The sequence below is a fragment of the Mus musculus genome, chromosome 14 (genome assembly GCF_000001635.26).
Source record: "Mus musculus strain C57BL/6J chromosome 14, GRCm38.p6 C57BL/6J".
Lineage (NCBI taxonomy): Eukaryota > Metazoa > Chordata > Mammalia > Rodentia > Muridae > Mus > Mus musculus.
In genome coordinates, this window is record NC_000080.6 from 79,637,682 (window position 1) to 79,662,799 (window position 25,118).

The 25,118-nt window shown below is 44.3% G+C and overlaps 1 protein-coding gene across 6 annotated transcripts; it reads right to left on the reverse strand.

The window, feature by feature from the left end:
- Cnmd (chondromodulin) lies at window positions 1-24,513 on the reverse strand. 6 transcript variants are annotated; one of them, XM_006518664.4, is made up of 7 exons: window positions 24,259-24,513; window positions 23,714-23,857; window positions 18,908-19,048; window positions 12,631-12,741; window positions 7,682-7,835; window positions 4,215-4,381; window positions 1-493 (listed from the first exon to the last, which is right to left on the reverse strand). In XM_006518664.4, exons 1-7 carry the CDS (start codon window positions 24,328-24,330, stop codon window positions 281-283), a joined length of 1,002 nt encoding a protein of 333 aa, XP_006518727.1. In that variant the 5' UTR covers window positions 24,331-24,513; the 3' UTR covers window positions 1-280. The 6 variants fall into 6 exon arrangements, with proteins under 6 accessions (XP_006518727.1, XP_006518726.1, XP_030103541.1 ...); XM_006518663.4 differs by having other exon boundaries at window positions 4,215-4,393; NM_010701.3 differs by having other exon boundaries at window positions 12-496; window positions 24,259-24,502.
- Window positions 24,514-25,118: the final 605 nt, after the last annotated feature.

Genomic DNA, 25,118 nt, shown 5'->3' on the forward strand with positions numbered 1-25,118 from the left:
CAAATTGTAAATAAGTTTTCATATTTATTTCAAAAGTAGCTTTTAAAGACTTGCAGTAGGCTTTATTGGTAAAGCAAGTCGTAAAATGATAATAATTGTAGAGTTAAACTACCCTTTCAGCACATTTGCACACAGTGGTGCACAACAGCGTTTAGGATAACATTATTCAGGTTGAATATAAAATACTTTGTGGTCTCTTGGCATGGACATGCTCTATGCTTCTTTGGTTCTCAACTCTCATATCGATTCTTGCTTGGCAGTCCTGATAGATGAACTGGATTTACACCATGCCCAAGATGCGGGCCACCCACCAGCTGCATGGCATGACGACTCTGCAGGCCGAGCGGCATCCTTGGTAATTGTAAGGCCATGGATAGTAGCCTCCCAGTGGTTCACAGATCTTCTGGCAGTGGGTGTAGCTCCGCCTGCATTCTATACAGCAGATCCCTTCATGGTCCAGTCTAGGGTCAAATGTCATGCTTTCTCCTTCCTGCTGCTGTGATACGAGAGACAGTTATTTCCTTCCCTCTGCTGAGGGTATAGCATGCCTGCTATTTTAAAATATGATTCTGAGTTCACTGCTTCAAGAAAGCAGCACAGTCAGTTACAAGTTTCAAACCTGTAACCTGCCACCACTCAGAATTCCTTCTGACATTAAGGAACCTTTTCCTACTTAGCCTGCCACAGGCAGAAAGTTGCGTGGCGTTTTAACGATACCCTCCAGTCCCTCTGTGCCTGGAAGGAGCCATGGTTATCACTCAGTAGTGATCTACTCTGTTTTCAGTAACTTTAAAAAAGAAGCTTTAGGGTCAGAAGGGGCATCCTAACTGCTACTTATCAGTTTCAGGCGGTGGACACTGGTGTCTTCCTTTAGGCTCACTGATCTGGGACCAGTCCAGCTCTGCTGTTCCCAGAGCACTGCTGAGCCATTTGCTGTCCCCTGCCTGTATATCAGCAACAGAGCATGGGGAAGAAGAGCCTTAGGTGTCCCCAAACCGGACTGTATCAACAAGGGAAGACTCCACTTTTGTTGCTAGACAGATCACAGTACTGCCCTCTTCTTCATTTTTATATCTGGTTTATTTTTTTGATGATCTGTAGGTCAGGTCTTTGCATGCTTTTAAACATGCATTAAATGTACTGGCAAGACACCCTTGTTTTGATTTACTTGGGAGCATTGGTGGGGTGATACAGGATCTCATACTAGCCCAGGTTAGCCTTAAAGTCAGTATGTACCTCAGGTTGGCCTTAATCTTGGAGCAGTCCTTGCATCAATCTCTTGAATGTTGGGACTATAGTTATGAGCACCATACTCAGTAAAATCCCTAGTTTTAAATTGTCTATCTTTTTTGTTTTGGTTTGCTTTTTTGAGACAGGGTTTCTCTGTATAGCCCTGCCTGTCCTGGAGCTCACTTTGTAGACCAGGCTGGCCTCGAACTCAGAAATCCGCCTGCCTCTAGGTGCTGTTCTGGAGGTATCTGCCCTGTGAGTTGGTTTTTTGGTTTTTTTTTTTTTTTTTAAAGTCTACTCAATTTGAGGAAAGTCAAAATTTTCTTGAAACTGGGAAAACCTTTATGGAGCTACTGGCTTATTTTGACAACTGTTAACTTGTCAAGTTTACTTGTTTCTCTGAAGTACTGTAAAGAAGGGTTCTGATATGAATGTAAGGAAGATTGAAGGTATGACATTTCAGTCATAAGTAGGAAAAGTACTTCTAAAAGGACTGAGTGGTTAATACCTACCTGCACTGCCACCTGCACCTTCACCTGCACCTCCACCTGCACTGCCACATGTGCTGCCACCTGCATCTCCACCTGCACTGCCACTTAATCTACCACCTGCACCGCCACCTGCACCACCACCTGCACTGCTGCTGCCAAACCCAACAGAATCACCAATCCCAACGCTGTCTGAAGCACCTGTTCAGTACTATCTTCAGAATATCTGCCTCATTCCCTCAGACCATTCTTCAATTCTTCAGACTACTTTCCCCTTCTCTCTTGAAATAGAGTCATTTAGAACAATCAGCAGACAGCCTCTGATTAATTGCAGACTTCTCTGGGGTAGAGGGTGTGTAATTGTTAATGGAGGTGTTTCCTCATAGGGAGGCTCATTAGGATTAACAAAATTGGGAGGAAATCTCAAGCTGTTGCTGGAGGGTTTCTCCTAAGAGGAGCATGTGAAGGACAGACCTTGAGGAAAATGCTTAAAGTAGTTTTGCTTAAAACTCAGCATATGATAAAGGGTAAGTTGACATAGTTGGGGGTTTTCAGGGGATGTGGATTCCTCAAATCTGTAACCAGGGCAGACAAGTCACACCCTGCCCTTCTGTAAAGTGCCTGATAGCTTCAGACCTTGAACAAATTCATCTAGCCTGGCTACCTGGGGAATAAACTATATTAAATTTTGTTTGCCTATTCAGATTATATTTCTTGTTATTCTTTGAGCTTAGGGAATAAAGTGCTATGGTGTTCTGAATTTTCTGATAAGCCTTGGGTTATTTGGAGAATACCTTGGCTCTAAATCCTTCTAAAATACATTAGTCTAAAATGATAAACCAGAAAATACGTTTGTAATATGTGAAGCAGTGTAGGACTATTGGGGGTAGGGAGGGAACACACAAAGGATTTAGTGCAGTGGTTTTCAACCTTACTAATGCTGCAGCCCTTTAATACAGTTCCTAATGTTATAGTGACACCCTCCCCCAACTGTAAAATTATTTTTGTTGCTAGTTCATAACTGAATTTTTCTACTGTTATGAGTCGTAATATAAATGGGCTATGAAAACATCACTCAACCTCCAAAGAGATTTGACCCACAGGTTAAGAACCACTGATTTAGTGTGAAAAGACAGTCAGCCTTACACATAATTTGAGACAGGCATGATAAATAGGCAGAAGACATAATTTAGGTTACCCAAGAGAGTGGCAAAGGTGATCAGTTTTAACAGGGCTCGGAGCAGAGTCAGATATAGGGTGTGTACTTAGCAAGCAGGAGGCTTGTGTTGAGTAGCCCCTGCCTCACCATACCATAAGTCCAGGAAAGTCTGATAGGAAATAGGGCCTTGCATCATCTTTCACAGACACATAGATGGTGTGTCTCTTGGAAAACAATTTGGTAACCTCTAGTAAAATCTATAACTCCTGTCTACTTAGATGTGGTGCTGTGCTTTGGTATTTATGCCAAAGACATACTTACATCATAGCATCTCTGCGCTAAATCTGCCGCACCTACATCACCCCACTTAGAGGTGTACCACAACAGCATAGGCAGTATCGAATCAGAGGGAGAGACTATATGCCTGCCAAAGCCAAATTAGTTATGTTAGAATGCTGCTAACTGGCTAGAAGCTGCTAACTGAATGTGGTACAGTATGAGAGAGACAGAACTCTTCCAAAATACTCTATTTTAATTGGAAAACAGAATGGGATTTTTTGTGCTGTTTTTCTCTCTGTATAATCCTGCAAAGAAATGGAGCAATTAGTCATTAAGAAGCTGTTATAGAGACGATGTCTGGGGTATAAGGTTTTGGAAGCGCATCGTCATTGTACATTTTAATTATATATTTTTTAAACTGTGCTTATGCTTTATTTTAAAAAACAGCTACAAATACATATTCTGTTTTCCTTCTCTTCAAAGTGTGGTAATGGTAAGTTATAAATATTTCTTAGATCTTGGGGGTTTTAATACCTTAGTGCCCTTCTGACGGACTTCAGTTTTCAGCACTTCAGCTCAGAGTATTACCTGTGTGAGAAGCTATCCTGTCTGGGCTGAGAACCCTGAGGGCCAAAGTTGCAGTTGATTATCTGGGCATAGGGCCTGCGAACAGTCAGGAAATCCACAAATATGTGCCGAATGGATGACCAGAGTGGATATAAGCAGGGAAAGAGAATACTTTGATTCTTGTGTTGCCTTGAGGGCATACTCCTGGGAACATTTTAAAACAGATTCCTGATATTATTTATTTCTATGGATTTTCCCCTCTGACCAAAACAAAACAAACAAAAACAAAAACAAACAAACAAAAAAACCCTAAACAACCCTCCAACAACCTCCCCTACTCCCCTTACCAATGACGAGGGAAACAACTTTGAATTTGCACCAAATACATGAAGATGCAGTCTATGCTTGTATGAAACCTCACTTAGAAATACTCTTTCAGCACCACATGCAATGCATTTGTCTGAGCATGCCATGAATATACCGGTACGCACGTGGTAAGGATTGTCAGGGTTGAAAGGTTCTGCGTCGTCCTGAACATTGGGTCTGGTTCCGTTACTCAGTCTTCCAGGGCCTGCGTTACCTCGAGGTTCGCTGTGTGGTCTTCTTGTGGTAGAGGGAGCACTGTTTCTCACGACTTCTCTTCTCTCTCTCTGGATTTCTGCGAAATTTGCTGTAAATTAATTCCTTTACGTGAACAATTAAGGCAATTAGATCTGCATTTTAGAGTGACGATTGCAGGTGTGAGCCGCGTCCTAGCTACCCATTCAATTTCATAATACTGAAAGTTACATTATAACAGACACTGGAAGCTGGTTGAAAACCGTCTGTTCTCAAGCCCCGCCTCCCCACCTTTTTTCCTCATTTCACAATAGGAATTGAGCAAATAAAATAGTAGTCATTGGGCCAGGTGTGGTGGTGCACGCCTTTAATCCCAGCACTTGGGAGTCAGAGGCAGGTGGATTTCTGAGTCCAACTTAGTCTACAGAGTGAGTTCCAGGACAGCCAGGGCTACACAGAGAAACTCTGTCTCGAAAAACCAAAAATAAAAATAAAATAGTAGTCATTGTCCCTGCCTTCTTTGCATGAGGAGGAGCCAGGCAAGCCATTTCTAAATCTGAAACTTAGATTAGCGCCCTGTGTGGGAAAGCCTAATTTACTTTCTTGATAGAAGAGGACAGAAAGTTGTTTCTGTGAGGTTTTTTTTCCCAGATGTAAATGTGCTATCTGGAATTTGGTACTGATAAGCAAGCACAAGGATGACGAGTCAGCATGCTACAGAGAGCAGAATGGTAATCGAAAAGGAGACTGAGGTGTAGGGAGTGGTCACAGTGCCAGAAACCTCACGTCTATTGATTTTGGGTTATATATACAATGCAGCTTGTGTGTTGAAAGCACTGTTGATTAGGTATGCTGTAACCTGAAGCCTTATGTACTCTTAGTTGCATATATACATACATATACTTAGAAATGTATGGGTGGGAGTGTGTGTGTACAATATATAAATAATATAAGTAATTGATTATATAGATATAAAGCTCTACATTTTCATATGAGATATTGTCTTGGTTAATTCTTAAAAAACAAACCCTATGGTATAGAAAAATCAGATGTTTTTATGCATTATCTAGGAAGAAGGAAGTTTGTGACCTAAAGAGGAACCAGAGTAGATTCTTAGAACTATAGATAGCTGAGTTACACCCCTACACAAGTATTTACAATGGCCTAGGGGAAAGGTAGACTATACAATAGACTAGAGTAGGAACTATGGCAAGGGCACAAAGCCCTTGTCCCTGGCTTCTAAGACTAAGTGGACCTTAGGTGGAGCTGTTTTTAATCCCAGTTGTTAACATTGAATTTTATCCCAGTTGGTTCCTGCTAGTTCTTCCATGTTTGCATTCCTCTGTTTTGTGTAAGAATCTAGTAACCTCTTTGTACCTTGCCGGTGTGTCACCCAACTTCCCTATTTTCTTCTGTATTTGATGCTGGATTTGACAAATTACATTCAGATCCATACTCCCTTGGGTCGAGTCTGTCTGTCAGTTCCTGCCGACTCCTGGACCATCTGCGACTAGAGACCCATTCCACCCAGACAAGGGACCAAGAGGGTCTGCGGCACATCCCTACCTCCTGTCCCCTGCAGTGTATTTGCATAGCGTCTCCTATTATTAATATTTTGTCTACCTGTTTTGTGTGTGTCTAGGTGTCGTTCCATAGGAGCCATCTACCTTGGTTTTCTTTTTATATTCAACTCTTACTAGGATTTGGGGCTCACCAATTAGACTGCTGGCAGACCACTAATCCTTATCCACTGAGCTGTCTTCCCAGTCCGACAACGGGAAACTCTGAGGCTACAGATTGTTTTCTGTGGCGTTCCCTTTGTGTCTCTTACCTAGAGCAAGTTACACAGCACAGGATAGACCTTCATAAATGTCATTTTGTAAATGACACTTTGTCAAGGAGTGAGTGAATGAACTCCAGAAGTTCTGAGGCTTGTCTCGAGATCAGTGGTAGCATGGGGGATTCTAGTCTGTTCATGGGAAGGACAATGGCTCTGGGTGGTAGACAGCAAGAAGGCCTCACCTAGATAACAGTAGTGGGGACTGTAAAGTGGTGTGCAGCCATGAGATGGAGATACAAGGACAGGAACTGCATGCAGTGAGTGCATTTCAAGGCCTTGCTTTAGTTCCAGTCTTTGGGACCCTGCCTGTGGCCTCAGGGTCCTTCCTAACCCTCTGCCAGCTGTGGCACTACTTGGTGTGGGCTGAGAGAACCATCTTCTCCAAGCTTTGGAGCAAGATGAGATTTTGGGAATAGTAAATATCAATTGGTCATGGTAGAATCAGAAATCTATACTTTCTATGCCCAGTAGGCTATTGTTTTGATGGTGGTAAAGCAAGCATAGCAATAGACATGGTATCATATAACAAAGACTCACTATGTAGCTGAGGATAGCCTTCAGCTGATCCTCCTGCCTCAGCCTTCCTAGTGGCTGCTTGCTAGCAGGCCTCGCTCATTTTAATGAGTTTTTATTGTACAGTTTAGGGCGTTACAAACATTCACCAGTATTGCTGTATAACTATCATGACCAGCCGTCCATTGAACTGCTTCTGTTTTTTCAGGTAAACTCTTCTTTCTATTCTAAACAGTATCCTGACAAGCCAGTGGGTTTAATGCCCACATTTTGTCCATTCCCTCATTGCTGTCTCTTACTAGTCAATAAAACCTTTTTTGAAAACAGCCTATCTCACATATGCAAGGAGAGAGACTGCCCTCTTCCCCTGAGCCACAGCTACAAAGTAAGCCTTGGGGAGACCAGTGTGTTGACCACGTAGAAATGAAGTGTGAGGCCCTGTGGGGATGAGAAAGGGTGAGGCCTGCTGAGATCACCTGGCCTTTGTCACCCAGAAATGGCTCAGGGGTGACACCAAGGGGGCACTGCACTCATTTTCCCTGGGTTTGGAAGCCGATGCTCGAGAGCCTTGAACATGAGGAATCTTAGCCTATCCCCACAGCAGCTTTTGGCTGTCCCATAATTCTGGGTTCGAATATAATAAAGCATCGGCAGCATGACAGCTTCTTAGTCCCCCGATGCTGTGCTTTGAGAATAAAGAAATGTAAAATTGGAAGGTGTGAACAACCGAGATTAAGGGGCAGTACAGGAAGAAGCAGGGGTGTCATAAATAAACACCGCAGCTAGGCATAGTGAGTGCTCTGTCTTTCTGCCCTGCCTCCTGTTAACCCTGCTGTGCCTTCCCTTCCACGCTGCAGGAACCCCCCACCCCCACCCCCACCTCGTCATTTTCCTTCTCTTGTATCTCTCATGCTAATTACCAAGACTCAGCCTACACACATCCCAAGCTACATGAGTCCCACCACGCTCAGGCCAGTGGAGGGGGCTCCCAAGAGCCAGGAAGACAGGGAGAATTCCAAGCCTTGTTAGCAAAATTTAACACTTTACCTTTTGGATACATGGGCTTAAGCCAGAAAATCGGCAGGTCGCCACAGAGTTCAAGGATTTTAGAGCTCAAGAAGCTGCTGTCCTTCACAGGCTGGTCCACGGCCACCCAAATCAGCGAGTTCTCTTCGTAGTTAGCTGGCATGATCTTGCCTTCCTGTAAAGGTGAAGTGCGCCTGAGCAGGGGAGGGTGGTGCATGCTGCTTGCTGAATCGGGCTACCAAAGGATTCTCTTGCTTAGTGAGTGCGCACAGGGTCAGGCGCCAGTCTTAGTCTCCTCAGGACCCAAGCACACCTCCCAACACCCTGCTTCTAGACAGCTGCAATGTGTGAACCAAAGTGTTTAGAGTGGAAGTGAAAATTACTTGATACCAACTTCGAGATTTAGGTTAATCTGATGTTTTCGATCAAAGACATGTTTGAGGAAAAGCAATTGAACAGACCCTGAAATCCTATAAAGGACAGAGGAACCCTTCATTTGAAGTGAAAAATCTTTTGGGGTTTTTGTTCTGCAGCTTCCAAACAACAATGGAAAAAGCAAGTGATTGGTTCTTTAATGTCTCCAGTTCAAAGCGTTATTTAACATAAACCATTTCTCCTGTTCCTAGCTATAACGAAACTTATCTCAGATGTTCCTCACATCAGGCACACCACTGAGATTTCAAAGCTAAGCCCCGAATTTCCTGCTACAGAAAGATGCTGAGGACGGTTTGATAACCCAGGAGACAAATTTATTTTTTGCCAAGTTGTTCCTTTCATCTATTTATTACTTTGCAGTAGGTTGGAGAAATTAAAACGTTTTTTTTTCCCCTCACTACAGGTAAAAGCAGCACTTCATTTGTGTTTCCTCCCGCAGGCATTTGGTTGCATTAAACAGCTTCAAGTTATTGGAGGAAGGTAACACCCAGGTAATCCAGTTATCTACCATAAGTCAAATGGCTCCATCCCGGAAATGACTGCTCTTTGAACACAGTAGCCTTTTAAAGTTATACAAAACTGTTGAAAAATTTATGAGAGCAAGTGGCTCATAAATCTGCCCCGCCATAGCCTGAGGGGTGCGGACAAGAGGGGATGCTCGGATGACACACAGAGATGCGTCCTGTGAGCCAGGGATGCTGTCAGTCTGGGAGCACGCAGGCTACGAACATGGCAGATTTACCCAACTGTACTTTCTGCATTGATTTTTATCTATGAGCGGATCTATCATGCATGCAGTAAACAAAAGAAGCAAGAGACAGTCTGCTCTGACCTAAGGATCAAGTGCAAAGATTAAAATGCAAAAGTATTTACCGAACTTGAATCACTATTTTCAAGTATTATTGTCTGAAATTGAGGGTACCTGAAATATTTGACTAAAAGGACTCTCAAAAGTAGAGTCATAGGTAGGCATGGTGACTTGTGCTTTAATCTTACAATTTGGGAGGCAGAGTCAGAGACAAGCAGATCTCTGTGCGTTAAAGACCAATCTGATACACACACACACACACACACACACACACACACACACACACACGAGTTCCACGATGATGTGTTTATAAAAAGATAAAGAGAGGGGAGAGATGTTCTATGGAGGTGTGGTGAGGTGTGGGAGAAGGGGATGTCTCAGCAAGTCCATGCCAAGAGATCCCTTCCCCTTGAGGGACCAGCGACATGGAGGTATAGTGTAGAATAGAGTTTATTCAGGGCATGGGGAGGGCAGTTAAGATGGTAGTAGAGGCAGAGAAAGAGAGTAGAGAAGTAGAGGAGTAGAGGCTGGCATGAGCACGTGGAGAGAGAGAGGGGGAAGGGGATGGGAAAGAGGGGGGAAGGGTGGAGGGAACAGAGTGGGAGCAAGAAAGGAAGAGCAAGAGAGGAACAAGAGACCAAGAGAGCAAGGAGGGGGAGAGTCCTTTTATAGTAGGTCAGGCCTACCTGGCTGTTGCCAGGTAATTGTGGGGGCAGAGCTTAGTCAGAATGCTAACACAGGATAGCCAAGGCTATCTAATGAGACCCTGTCTAAAAAAAAAGTATAATTGTGTGCTGATTTACCATTCATACATTATAACCTACAATTTAAAGCGAAAACGAAAATAAGAATTTTGTAATAGCCTAATTTCATCTCTGCAAAGATTATCATAAGTTCAAGGACACAAAATCTCTATACTTAATGTATTTATCTTTTTTTTTTTTTTTTTTTTTTTTTTAGACAGGGTTTCTCTGTGTAGTTCTAGCTGTACTGGAGTTAGCTCTATAGGTCACATTGGCCCCAAACTTAAGAGATTGGCTTGCCTCTGCCTCCTGAGTCTGGGATTAAAAGCATGTGCCACCACTGCCTGGCTTATCAAATTTTCTGTAGTAACAAAGTATTATTTTAAATTTCAGGAGAAAATAATTAGAGCCAATAAGATGGCTCAGTGGGGGGGCTGGTGAGATGGCTCAGCGGTTAAAAGGGTTAAGAGCGCCGACTGCTCTTCCAAAGGTCCTGAGTTCAAATCCCAGAAACACATGGTGGTTCACAACCACCGGTAATGAAATCTGATGCTCTCTCTGGAGTGTCTGAAGACAGTTACAGTGTACTTACATATAATAAATAAATAAATAAATAAATAAATATTTAAAAGATGGCTCAGTGGGTAAGATACACACACACACATGAGAGACAGAGAGACAGAGACAGACAGAGAGAGACAGACAGAAGACAGACAGACAGACAGACAGACAGATACAAAGACAGAGAGAGGTGTAAACTTGTATACTCTAAAGCTATGTTCAGATGGGGTAGTTCATAAACAATATATCTATCAGCAGCAGAGTATCAGGGAACTGAGTGCAATGAAGAGAAGCCCAAGAGGTACAGCAAAGGAGCGTCCCACCCAGTTTTTAGGCTTCTCTCTGTGAGTTCAGACTGAGCACCGCTCACAGGGAGAACAAGTGGAACATGGGACATGAAGGTCTGGAGGCCACCTTAAAGGTCTGGAGGCCACCTTACAGAAGGAACACAGGGTAACTGGGTGTCGATGAGAAGTAGCAGGACTTCCAGGCCCACTTTCAAAGCGGCCAGGTTTGTTTATAGCTTGTGTTTTGTTCGCTTTGAGCTGTCACCCGATGTTGCTCGCCTGGGAACAAACAATTAGGTTTGTTTCTAGGCACCCTTTCCCTCCTTGGCCCTGAGGGATCTGCAGCTCCTTTCACTTCCCTCTCAGGGATACTCAGGACTCAGAGATGGTCATAATAAAATTAGCAATTATGAGCAGCCATCTTCCCATTCACCTTCTAGTGGGTTCTAAGACCATGGGGGCACAGTGTGCACGCAGCAGTTGAAAGCTCACAAAACTGAGGTTCGAGGAGTTACAGCCACACTCACAGCAGGTGGCAGAGCTGGCTTTTGGATCTACATTTTTATGGCTCCCAAGTCTGTCTTTGCCCCCACCATCCCTGCCACAGCTCAGATGAGAGACAGTCATGGGTGTGACTACTTTGTAAGCCCTAAGCGATAAGATGGCGAGCATTATGATTCAATGTGTCTCTAGGTCTCTATGCAATCATAAAGTACAGTTTTTTAAAGATCGGGTTTCGGGCCAGTATACAGTCTGTGGAGTGGTTACCTAACATGCGTGAGGCCTTAAGTTCAATTGCCAGCAATGCAAAACCAACAAAATGCCAGGCTTACATGCAAAGTACTAGTAACAAACGGAAGAATTACGTTTTTAATGTGCAGAGTTTGAGGTCGGCCTGGCTGTATAGTGAATTCTACTCTAGCCTAAGCTTTCAAGACTAATTTTGACCCTGTGTGACTTAGGAAGACCCCGTGATTTAAAAAAAAATATGGGGCTATATATATCTTAGTTCTATAACTTAGGCCCTGCTGGCAAGGCAATTTGCTTTAAAAATTAAAATTGACAAGGTTTGTATAGCTTCATTTAAGCTGACTTGAACCAAAGGGAAGAACTGTGGGAAGCACCTCACTCAGTTCAGGGTTGGATCGAACGCCCATGGGAAGAGTGCTCCAACCCACTTTCTGCATGAGCAGCTATACAGAGTATGTGGGAACAAGTCCCACATTTTGTGGGGTTGAGGCTAGGGGGCTTCTTGAAGTCCCTTTAGTGAAAATTTTACATTGTGGACTTTATATTTTATTTTGGACTTCTAATCACTGATCAGATAGCCATTTAACATTGGATAACTAAGGCTCCCTGAGTACCAAACCCCTAGTGTTCTTAGGCGTGTGTGTGTGTGTGTGTGTGTGTGTGTGTGTGTGTATGTCTGTGTGTGTGTGTGTGTGTGTGTGTGTGTGTGTGTGTGTGTGTGTATGTGTGTAGCCATGGCACACAGGTGGACTCTGGAGAACAACTTGAAAGAACTGGGTTGTTCTTTCTACTATGTGGGTTCTAGGGATCCCACATGAGACCCTCCCCCCAAGAGCCAGAGTTAATCTGTAAACCCCACTTGCCCAAGCCACATGTTTTTGCCCCCCTAAACAAGTTTTTTTGGTACCGGATGTGCTTGGTTGGATGTAGACAGGAGGTATGAAGGCAGGAAATACATGGGGGATGTATGCTTGCCCCTGATTGGACCTGACGGGAAATACAGTGAACTGTGGGCTTTGCCTTTTTAAGCCTCTGTAAAACATGGACCTGGCCAGAGTCCATCAACCTGGCCAGTATTTAATTAAAGCTTGCTTCAGATTTGGCTTAAAATTGTGGAACTGTTTTTTTTTTTCTCTCTCTCTCTCGAATTTCAGGAGTAACACTTGGCAGCAAGCGACTTTACTCACTGAGTTATCACAGCTGATGCACTTTAAAACATGTACCCCTCAACCTTTAAATATGCTGCACCAGGCCAGAAAGATGGCTTAGAGCCAGCAGGACAGAGAAGTTCTTCTAGCAGAGAAGAAGTAAAACTTAGGTTGTAGTCATGAACCTACGAAGGAAAAAGATCTTCAGCGTTCGCCCATCGTGTGTGTTGGTACCCACCAGTTCAGAGATGCTCTGCTTGGTCACTGTGCCCACCTCAGGGATGCGAGCCTTCACCTGTGCTTTGATGTAGCACTTCTCTCCTCCAGCAAAACGGATCCCAGTGATGCCCTAGGAGATAAAGGATTACTTGTCCATCCACGTAGTCACTTGGTCCCTTATGTGTACAGATAAACATAAGATAAAGTCCCAGCTACCATGGATTTATCTTTAGCATTGTTTTCCAATAAGAAGAAAATATAAATTCAGGTAGAAATAAGGGTCACAGAGGAAAATACAACTGATGAAAAGGTGAGGAATGGCAGGGAGGATAGAGACCACACCCAGGAGGAGTGATGATGAGGGGTGATACCTAAGCCATGTGGCTCTTGTTGGCTACTCCAACTGTGTATGGAGCTCAGGAAGTGTCCCTCTATCCATGCAGCCCTTTCTTTTTTTATTTTATTTTTCAATTTTCAAAGTCATTTCTATTGGTCCATTAACAATAAAAGTACTTAAAATTGTGATTAACGGTATGCATATTTGAACTCTGTTTTAATTTTACACTTATTATTGTATATACACGTGCCACGGCAAGTGTGGAGGTCAGAAGGCAACTTAAAGGAGTTGGTCCTTTTCACCTTTTCTAGGACTTGAACTCAAGTCATCAGGGTAGGCAGCAAGCATCTTAATCCCGAGCCGTCTTGCTAGCCCTTGAAATACCCTTCATTTTACTTGTAGCATCTAACTTTGTTAAGATGCAACAAATACAGACAAGGAAAAAAACACTCCCGTTGAATACACACACACAGCCTGGGAATCTTGGCAGATGCTATGGTCCCACTTAGATTGGAGACTGGAACTGGTTCTCAGTTATAACCTCGTTGAGATCCGTATCTGAGGCGTGCATGTGTGTGGGCACGCCTGGGATCCTACAAAGCTTCTCTGAAGATGTTGGCCAAATTAATGAATTCCCTTCATTCTCAGCTTTCCCAAGTTACTGAGTCTGACGTAAGCAGAAAAACTTTACACAGCACCAGGAGCTAAGCCTCACCAGAGGACTTGGTGCTTTGTTTTGTCCCCTCTGAGATATAAACAGTGTCTCCTCCTGGCTGGGGACCAGCCTTAAGGGACACATCGGCACAGAGCTCCATCTGAGTTGACAGCTGGGCCCTGCTTTCACCTGAAGAGGATGTGAGAGGGACCTGCACCTTCCATCCCAGGAGTGCTTACTTGGACTCTGCTGATGTCGTTTCATGATGAATAGGTGATCTAAATATTCCAAAAGGTCATAACATTTATGCCTAATAATGTAGATTCCCCCACATGTCTGAACCTTGACGACCTCCTGCTGTGTTGAGATCAGTGTAGGACACAAGGCTGTACTGGTTAAGGTCCTGCAAAGGAGCTGGGGGAGGGAAGCACAAATCCAGCGCTACGGGCTCAGGATGCTTAAATGGAGAATGAAGTTAACCAAATGTCACGCTGCAGGAGAGTCACGCTCAGGACCTGAAATCCACAGAGGCTGTCAGGTAACAGACTTAGAATAGGGGGGAGGCTGAGTCTTCCTGCATGGCCCACTCTTTGCCTTGATGCCTGCTTGTTCATCCAGCAGGCCTCTTGTTCATGCCTGAGAACCACTGGCGTCTGCTGTGCTACTTCCCAAAGTTCTGCTGCTCCTTCCCTGCATGTAAATCTAGGGCTTGTAGCTTAAGTCCTGCAGGTTACAACTCCTGTCACCGTATTTCTCTCAACCCAGCTCCTAGACAGAGAAGAGGCATGGCCTGACTATAGAGGTCTGCTTTGGGAACCAAGGTCCCATGGAGAGATTTTAAGAACATTGTTGTTATAACCGGGCTTTGTGGCACTAGGGAGACGGAGGCAGAAAGATTGAAAGTTTAAGGTCATTCTTGCTTATCCAGTGAGTATGTAGGCCACTCTGAGGTACATGAGATCTTGTCAAAATAAATAAACAAAACCAACCTAAAAACAGAACCGAGCTGCTGGACTATCCCAAGAGTTTCTTATTGCATTGATAGTGGGGCTTGATCTATGAGTACTCTTAAACCACCAGATGTCAATAATGGACACTTAGAATTGAGGGTAAAGGGAACTTGGCAGAGTAGTTTTTAAATGACTATAATAGTCTTTCAGCCCAAGTGTCTCCTGTACCTGGGACTCAAACATTTGTTCATATCAGAGTCACTGGGACAAAACCCAAAGGGCTGGGTCCCAAGCCCAGGGGAAGGATTTCTGATTCAGTACATGTTAAGTTAGCATTTGCATCAAGCCCTTGGAGGCTGTCCTGCTGGGACCTCGGGGATACGGCTTGAGAACCACTGGCATCTGCTAAGCTACCTCCCAAAGTTCTGCTGCTCCTACTCTGCATGGAAATCTACGACTTGTAGCTTAAAGAGCAAGGGAGGGAGAGCGATCACTGCTCCTTGTGTAATATGTCTTCTAACCCCAAACACCCATGCTCTCTGAAACATGAGATGTGTAGGGAGGAAAGCATGCATCATTCCAGAATGCTTGGAGAGAGCAGATTCTAACTGCAGATAGCTACACTGAAAGAACACCAAGTCCTGTTGGCCCTCAGAGTCCACACACTGCAGGGCTTGCTGACAGCCCAGTGGAAGGGAAGTCACACCTCACCATCCAGTCTGGCTGCAAAGCTACGAGTGACTGTATATATTAAGAGATGACACAGATGGGGAAGTACAAGGAAGTCAAGCAAATCTCATCTGCTAGTAAACAAACGGGGGGCCTAGAAGCCCATGATAATGAGGACATTTGCTAACAAAGGCAACAAGTGAAGATTGAAAGAACAAACCAACAAAAAGCAAGCAAACCCCTAACGTTTGTTCATTAAAGGAGCCATGATACCACCCTGGTTGTGCTTCCTAAGGGAGGGCCTCAAGGAGGGAAGGGAGTCTTGTACCCAACAGGCATTCTAGAAACCTTTGGAAGAGTCTGATACAAAGATTGGGGTATCCTAGTTTTTTTGGGTCTCGTAGAGCCCTGAAATCTTGAAGAATCAACCATCCTGTGTCTTAAGAATCTGAGCTGCCTGGAGGTACTTGCTCGGCACAGGATACCATTTCCAATTTACATAAAAACATACAGTGACTAAGCATAGCTCACAGCACAGTCAATTTCCTATAAACGGCGACTTAGAAATTAAAGTCAATTAGGTTTTTTTTTTTTTTTTTTGAGACAGAATCTTAGACTTGTCTCAAACTCACAAGTCTATTCCCGCTTCCCAAGTTCCGGGTTGGCAGACATGCGTAGCTATGCCCATCAAGGCCTCAGTACTGATGCCTACTGTTTGAGAAAAACTCCTAACTGTCAAAGAACACTTGTGACCACCTGCACTGTGGGTGTGCGAGGCACTGACCTAGATGCACTTGGCTTTATTGATGTCCGCTCATGCATCTGGCAGAGCATGCACATATGAAATCCATATTTCATTATAAATTACCCTCATTTTATTGTTCCTTTACATTATAGTTGAGGGTTATATTGATTTTTTTTAAATCAATAACCTACCTACTTTCAAGGTAGGTTCATGCTGTAGGTTTTTTCCCCCTTTAGCTTTTAAATCACAAATTTCAGATATCCACATATTAAAAGAATTGTTTTCTGAAAACCATGATATCCAAATGTGCTCACCACTGCTGTCTGTTGTTGGTTTCTACTTCTGTTCCTGAAATACGGTTTCAGGTCTGAGGAACTTGGCTTTCACCAACAACATGGATGCTTGTCAGGGTATAATCTTTTAGAATACAAACCACGAGCTGTGAATCAACCCTTGCTTGCTTGTTTGTCTCAGGGCACAAAGTTTGGGGCACTTGTTTTTCTGTTGTTGTTGTTGTTGTTGTTTGTTTGTTTTTCAGGGTTCCTCTCTCTTACGGTGTCTGTTCTCTGTTGGACTGTGTTAAAATACTGGGGTCCCAGGTATCAACTTACAGGTAGAACCTTCCATGATCTAGCCCCCACCTGCATCTCCATCAATCTCCGCCCCTGTCCTTGATGTAGTTGACCGCATTGAGAGGGGGACTGTGAATCCTCTTGTAGTATCCTTTCCAGCTCTCCCTGTTAAAGTTCAAACGATTTCTCGAAAGGGTTGGGACTGTAGCTGAGTGGAAGGGTGATAGCTTAACACAAGAAAGCCCCTTGGTTCAGTTCCCAGCACCACAAATCATTCCAGGCCATTATTCAATTACCGCGTCCTCACCTCTGCCATGCCTGTGCAAAGCCTCTAATTGGCAGCGATGCCTTTCTGTGTGGGGCACACTTTGCCCATAGCTTATCATGACACATTTAGGGGCTGACCTCAAGCCATTTCTGTGTGCATGTCTTCCTTCTAGACCGGACCAGAAGGTCTTTGAAGGATAAACGTCGGTCACCTTCCACCCCTTGTGCTTAGCGTCATCCCTCCACACAGTGAGCCTCACTCAACACTTCCTGCGTTTGACTGATGGTTTAAAATAGAGGCAAAAGTAATAGAAGATGACCACAGAGTCTGATTCATGTCTTTTCAAAAGGCCAGGCTTGTTTAAACCCATAGCAGGTACTATCCATCAAAGAAATGTTCCACTCACCAGTTCTGACTTAGAGAAATGTAGAAGCTATCAAAGAGAATTGATCAGCTTATGAAATATTTGTGGCCCTGTTCGTCTATGAGGACAAAACACAATCAATACCATTATTAGAAAGAAGCAAAGGATTATAAAACAGATATATAGGTTTGGGATTAAAATATTTTCAGAGGATATTCTTGACACATCAACCTCCCAAGAGTGAGGGGCCTTTTGTAATTCATCCTCAAAACCCCCTTTGCATATTCTGAGATTGTGGGCACATCACAGGTACTCAGTTTTGTTCTGGATTGAAGGATGTGTACACAGGAGCCACATTTTATTAGTTTATATTGAGTAGTACAGAGAAAAGAAATGTTTTTCCCTGTCCTGGGTTTTGCAGTAAAAGCATTTAATAGGTTCAGAGAAATTACACTTGTGCACAGACCAGAACCATTTGCAATCTGATGACCACACAAAGTGCAGCTGGGCACACTCAGGGCTTCAGAGCCTGTCCCCAGGTCAGGGCCCTTTGTGAACACAGCCAGGCTTCACTGGCATCGATAGTCAGCATCTCAGATCACTAATGCTAGCATCTGCTGGGAATTCAAAAGGACTTGTGACGCGTGTTTTGGCTCCCACGAGAGGAGAGTGCTTTCCTATCAATGAAAAGCTTCTTTCGTTTTTCTCATAAATCAGAGGAAGATGGGTTGATGAGATGTTTGTAGACCAATGAACTATCCAAAGAGACATTATTTCCAAGAGCCCTCCTTCGCTATGAAGCTTCGCCCACATCGTCTGCCGATTTAGCAGAAGAACCCAAACACAAGTGCTTCGTCCTGTCAGCCAATGGGAAGTGTAGGCCAAGTCAGCACATGCACACTGAAGCATCAACCAAGAGCCCAGTGTCTCAAACTGCCTCTCAATTAAATTTTGCTCAAAACAAAAAGGGACTCAAATGTTTCTTTTGTAATAGGCCATGCCAGAAAACATGGCTTATGATAGGCATCCACCCATGCTTATTTTCTGGATTAAATGGAAATTAGAAAAATATGGATGTAGAAACTACTGTTGACAAACCACCCAGTCATTAAAATGTCTCTATTCTCTAGAAATCCAAAGTTTTGCCCTTGCTGTTGAAGACTGTTTGAGCACTCTACATGTCAAGTTATAGAGTATCGCCTGGTTCTCACTGGCCCTTCTCAAAGACTTTGTGCAATGTCAAGAAGCGTCGGTTCTTGGCAATGACATTATATTTTCCCATTTGAAACAATAAAGCTTTATTTTTGACTTCTAAGTCCACATATTTTCTAGAAGTAAACTCACTTCCAAACTTTTGTTTTGGCTTGGAGATGGGAATCGCATGTTGCTCCGTCTGCTTCAAACTCCAGGGCTCAAGTAATGTCCTCCTGTGCCTTCCTGCCTGACACCTGGGCCTACCGCACCCGAAGGGCTTTGTTATTTTGTATATTTGCCGGTATTTCCTCTTCATTGCAAGAAGATGGAGGACAAAGCAAGACCCTTTCTCAAGGAGCAGAAGCTACACAAGGCAGGTGGGTTGCTGGCCGAGAAGCTGCTGTTGAGAACAGTAACCACTGCGTGCGTGTGTGCGTGCGTGCGTGCGTGCGTGTGTGCGTGCGTGCGTGGCTGCTTCTCCTCGGACTGGAAAAGCCAGGGCTTCACCTGTTAGACTCTGCAAATGCGTGAAGTGTACTTACATTTTTAAAATCGTTGACTTCAATTGCTTCTTCCGCTCCGCTTCCCATTTTAAAGGTCTCCAAGTTGTTCACAGCATCTATTTCCATTGACCCATCTTGTAGTTTCCCATTGATACTCATACTGTAATGAACATTGTAAATCTAGAGGAGAACAAGAGTCTTTGGTACCTTCTTCCTTTCAGCAATTTGGGGCTTATCTTTAGGTCCACAATATGTGAGGATGATCCCATCTTTTTCATAGATACAGAAAAATAGCATTAATAGGAATACTTTCATTTGAGGAATCTATCCATATACCAGTCAGCTAGTACAATGATTTCTGGTGTGTGTGTGTGTGTGTGTGTGTGTGTGTGTGTGTGTGTGTGTGTGTCTATGTAAGCCAGAGGTTAATGTCAGCTCTCTTCCTTCATTGTTAACCACCTTACTTTTTTGAGACACTGTGTCTCACTGAACCTAGATGGACCAATTCAACTAGACTGGCTGGCCCCTGAAAGCCTGTCTTGTACTCCCCCGTAATAGGATTACAATGTGGCTTCAGTACCTGAAGTTTGCATGGCGAGTACTTTAGCAAGGGAGCCATCTCCTTAGCCTGATTGTTTTAAAATACTAAGTAAAATATTCAGTAGTGCTTGATAGCTACTTAAAGAGCTCAAGGACTTGGATCTCGGCTACCCATCAGAAGCAACTAGGGACCATATCTGGACCAATTAAAGCTCAACTGTGAAGTTGAGTTTTCTAAAGTTTAATTCTATTTGTAGCTGGACTGAGAACCACCCACAGATAGATGGAAAGGCATTTGGCTGAAACACTGGCATCTTTGCTTAAAGGCTGATTTTTGAAATTCATCAGTCAAGGTGACGTGTGGGGTAGCATACGGTAAGGATTACAGACAGGGCTGGGGTCTGTCTTATACGTGACAGCACTCGGGAGGCAGAAGCAGGCAGATCTCTGTGAGGTCAAGGCTAACCTGGTCTACATAACAAACTCCAGGAGAGCAAGGGTTACATAGAGAAACTATTTCTCAAAAAGAAGAAGAAGGAGAAGGAGAAGAAAAAAAAAGGAAGGAAGGAAGGAAGAAAGGAAGGAAGGAAGGAAGGAAGGAAGGAAGGAAGAAAGAAAGAAAGAAAGAAAGAAAGAAGGAAAGAAAGAAAGAACAAAAGAACAAAGCTATCACTAAATTAAATTATCCAAAGGACTTTCTTTTTTTTGGACAGCTTATCACTCTCTGTCATAGCTTAAAAATAATTCACACACTGCTCCAGTCGAGCATGCTGCTGGCTTTCTCTTCTTTCCTTCTTTTTAGGAGTTTAGGTAGCTATCTGTCTTCATTAATCATCCATTATCTAACTATCGTCTGTCTAACGTAGAAAGTGCATGCGTGGTCACGCACAAGTACACATGTGCAAGTCTTCCAAGGGAAAAGACTGAAAACCGATGACAAAATTTCTAACTCATGCCAGGTCAGCCACTCAGCACAGCAAAGAACTGTGACTTTATTCAAGTCTGATTTTCCTCCTTCATTATGAAGAGTGACTACAACTACTGGATAAACACTAGAAAACGCAGCCGTTATTACAGGATCGTTACTTGGAGAAAACTCATTAGTACTAGACTCACAGAGCACTATTTTATCATCAGAGATGTGGGAATGGCTCTGTCACTCCTACCCTTCCTTCCAGGCAGCCGGCTTCCTTTAAGAAATATCGGTACCACTCCAGCATGTCCATCCCTGCCTCCCTGCCTCCTTCCAGGAACCCAGCAGCCTCCAGTTCCCTAAGCCACACTGCCTGGGGGGCCACCCCGTAGGATTCAGACTCAGCGGAGATGGAGCAGAGCCCAGCAGCCTGTTCCAGTTTCTCCCTCAGAAGCAGCCCAGTTATAGAAGCCTGGAGTTTTGTTTTTTGGTTTTGGCTAAACCAGGCCTTTCTGTACGCCAGCTGAGAAAGCAGGCTCTGTTCTGCCCTGGGAGCTCAGAGCAGCCATTGTACACATGGGTTAGCAGTGACTGTTAGAGGAACCTGGCCTGTGAGTTCACCGCTCAGATGACAGCAAACTAAGGCAGTGCAACACTTAAGAATCTAACCATTTAGAAATTCTTGTTGGCCGGTTCCTCTTTATTCCCCCACCCCATACATATCACAGTTTATCACACTATGTACCAGGCTGGCTTTGACCCTTCCAGTCGGAATTTCACTTTCCAACAGTTGCACTTTTCTTCTCAGGAGAGGATCCCTAGCTACAGTCTGCCTGGCACTCTCATGCTGGTGGTTGCAGGAAAAGCCTGTGCCCTCTTGGAGTGGTGGGTAGGAGTGGGGGAGGGTGGGAGGCAGTCTGCAGTTTCCAGAGTTCTGGGCCCTGAGCAGGGCAGAAAGCTGAATTGCTGGAATGGCAATTACATTATCTTCTCTAAGCCCAGAGAGGGAGATGTTGGCACCTCAGGCTATTTCTCACCAAGTACAATGAAGTTTATTATTTGCCAAAATTCTGCTCAATATGGTGCCTTTTACAGCCAAGGATATTTGCTAATGAGTTTTTAATAAGGCCTCGGTTCTATAAGATTAATTACATAATGTTTGGGAAAATGTCTAGAAAAATTAATCTAAGAAAAAGGCCGCAAGCAATGGTCTCCCCACCTCACTGAACTGGTAGAGTTGTCAGTTGCCTGGCACTGATGGGAATTTCCAATGTCTCAACGCCTTGTTCCATTTACAATAATGTGGATGAAAAATGGCCTCAATATTTGAGCTCTGTCAGCGATCCCCTCATGATTAGTGCCCTGTGCTTGGTAACCCTCCAGCTAAATTTGAGCAGAACTGTCCTTTGGGGTTGAACCCTATGAAAGGGAGAGGTGAGAACTTCACAGCTGGTGCGTCTTTGTAAACTAATGCAGAGAGCCCAGGCCTGAAACTCTCCAGAGAACAGGGAGTCCATTAGCTTGATGATCGTTCCTGTGTGATAGATACTTATCTTTTTTGACTATGCTGTCTTTGGGTGATTTAAGTTATATTCAAAGACAGCAGATCCATGCATGTGCATAGCATAGATACTGCCAAATGCATTCTACTTCAAATTCTGTGATTTGTTTGCCAGACTTAAATAATATGGAACAGCATTAGACAAATTTTTTTCCAGAAAACAAAAATGCCATGATTTTCTTCATTCTCCTGTCTGAGTAGGAAATAGCAATAACTTTGATTGTTAGCAATAAAATGTGATTTACTATTCCTCCATATTCTTAGAATTTAATACTGCTCTTTTAAACCAAACATCTTGCAGGAAAATGAAAGATATGAGAAGTGGGAGCCCACTTCTTCAGGGTGATGGCTTATTCTAAGAAGCTTGTCAGCTAGCCATGTTTGTCTTTAATTAAATGCCAAATGGTATTGCTTTCATGGCCAAAATATTTACAAAAACAAAACAAAAAACCCTTAAAAATCAAAGCTATTTTTTGTCTTTAAATTACTTTCATCATCGAGATTTTGTTGTCTAAAAGATAGTATTTGTACTCTAACACCATCAAATTTCCCCAAGGGTGACAATCTCAAGCCTGCTACTAATGGAGACATAGACATTTAAAATCACTCTCATGTTCAAATTCTGTGCTTTCACATATGAGCATCCACCAGTGTCTATATTTAAAATACAAATACATTAAGGCACTTTTCAAATCCACACAAAATACAGCGCAATTCCGATCTTACAAATTGATGCTTGTAAATTTGATATAGTCTCTAAAACAGACTCTGTGCTAAATGGCTTGCTTATCTACATGAGGCTTTTGAGTTAAAAATACAAATTATGCAGTGACTGCAGAAGATGTGTTGTGTAAAATGGTTGAATTGCTTTCAGCACCATTTTCTCTAAGTACTGGAATTTGTTCATGCCTTGAATTTCATGGTGGGAGAGGAGGAAAAGAGGCAGTCAGCGAACCTTGGAGGACAGTGATTAAGAAAGAGCCCTTTGTGTGCTCCCTGGAGATGGAATTCTTTTCCATTAGCTGGAATAAGCTTATACCCGGTATGGCAATGGTCATCAAGATAAAATGTCCCCTTTTACATAGGTGGACACACTCAGGTATTTAGAGAACGCATTGGAACTCTGCCCAGTTCAGACAGAAACGCTTTTTATACTCCTTGAGAGAGTCTATCCAGCCTTAATCTCAATGAGCACATAAAGGGAGGAGAGTCGTTAGTGAGACTGTTGCCATTAAATCACAGGTGAGCACACTGATTCTTAAAAGAGATTTGTTACCTCTAAGGAAGTCTGACTTTTTGTTTTAACACAGAATAGGGAGAATGAATAAATAGGTCACAAACAGGAGAACTTTCTTGTTAAAAGAGTTTCCCTCAGCTGTAGGATTGAATATTCTTTCTACCCTTTGTCCTATTTAAATTTATGGCTTTCCTCAGCTGGGACAGGCATCAAGGATCATTTACTTTCATTTCTTTCTTTCTGGAGAAGAAGCTCAGAGAGGTCACGTGCCCTACCCACTGCCTCACAACTGCTTGGTAAGCTGCGTTAGGCTGGGATGGCAGAAAATGGCTTTTCCCACAGTGTCCAGGGCGTTCTCGAACAGTCCCCGTTTCTGTTTTCAGCCTAGGAACCCTGAGCTTGCCTACCCTGTACCCTGTACCCACTTTAGGCTAGACCTGAGAAGGGAGGTGTCCAAGAGAACCAAGGGGACCAAAGGGAGCAGCAGGCTGTGCCCGCTGGCCGAGCAGCGCTCTGGCTCCACCTAGGGGTTCGGCCACCCTGCGCACCTGGCGGCCCTTGCATCCCAACTGGGGAGTCACTCGTTGAACTTACGTGATTGTCATTCCCCTTCCAGAAGTAGAAGGCCCCGATGGCCCCGAAGAGCAGCAGTACCGCGCCAGAAATGAGGACCACAGCTCCTACCTTGAGCAGCCGTGTTGGGCTCCCGGAGGGCTTCACGGTGACGGTGGTGTACGCCTGCGGGGCAGGAGATGGACTGGTTGCCGTGCCACCCACACTCGCGATCCCTGCATCCTGTCCCGGGGGAACCGCGAGGACTGGAGTAGGAAACCTTGGCCCCAAGAACACTCAGAGGTTGCCTTGCGAGTGTCCCTTGTCCTCAGACATGGAAGTACCATAGCAGACTCTTCCCTAGGCCGGCCCCCTAGTACTGCACCCTCTGCTCCACGCCTGTGGTGGATCCTCTGTACCCTGACACTCTCCCCCCACACTGGACATTCTCATTTGATTCCCTCATCACCACACATCCAAAGGCCCAAATCCCTGATCCCAGAAGTGGACCTGGCACCCACAGGAAGCCGGGGTCTCTGTGTCTGGACTTACTCCACAGCAGTCCTGGGGACCCAGGAGGTACTCACCGGGGGACTGCAAAACTCAACGTCCTCAGGCCCTACCATGGTGATAGGAACTTTGTCTGAGTTCTCTGTCATGGCTGAAGATGGAGAAGTAAGATACGCGAAGACCCTATCCCACTGTCCTAACTGTTCCAACTGTCCTCTTGTCCCTACAACGAATGCCCCCTGTACAACAGCAGCAGCAGGAGCAGCAGCAGCAGCAACAGCAGCGTCCTGCTCTGGCCAGCCCTTCTGTCCCCACCCCTTCCAGCACCTCACCTCTCCCCTCCCTCTTCCCTCCACCCTGGAGCAGCCTACTCAGCTTATCCTGTGTTCTCAGATGTGTCCTCCCCATCACTCTCTCCCCTCCAAAAACCCAGAGGGACATCCAGACAGGTTTGAGTATGTAAGGGATGTTGAGCCTTGGAACCCCACCAGCACCCCCAGTTACTAGCTTGCCAGGATTTCTTAGAGTATCAGAGGGCTTTGCAGTGTGACACTGGCTGGAGCCTATTTCTCCAAGGGGCCCTGGAAGCAGAATGAGAGGGGAGTGTGATGAGAGATGGGGGGCCTGTCTCAAGTGCCAATGTTAAGATACCCTTTCTACTAGGGTTTCCGCTGGAGGTGGGAACTGCTGGACTCCCCTGGAACTAGAGCATGGGGCAGAATGTTGGAGATGGCCTTTGCCACTGGGTCCTCTAAGGGAGGGGTTTAATTGCTGCAACAGTGCAGCAAAAGCAGAAGGGTCCTGAAGCAGAGGAAACGGGGAGCCTGGAATGAAAGAAAATGCCTATAGTTAAGTCCACACTGATTAAACAGCAGAAAATGTGTTTCCCAAACACTGATTGGCTACGACCAAAGGAACAAATAAAAGGTGGTTACGT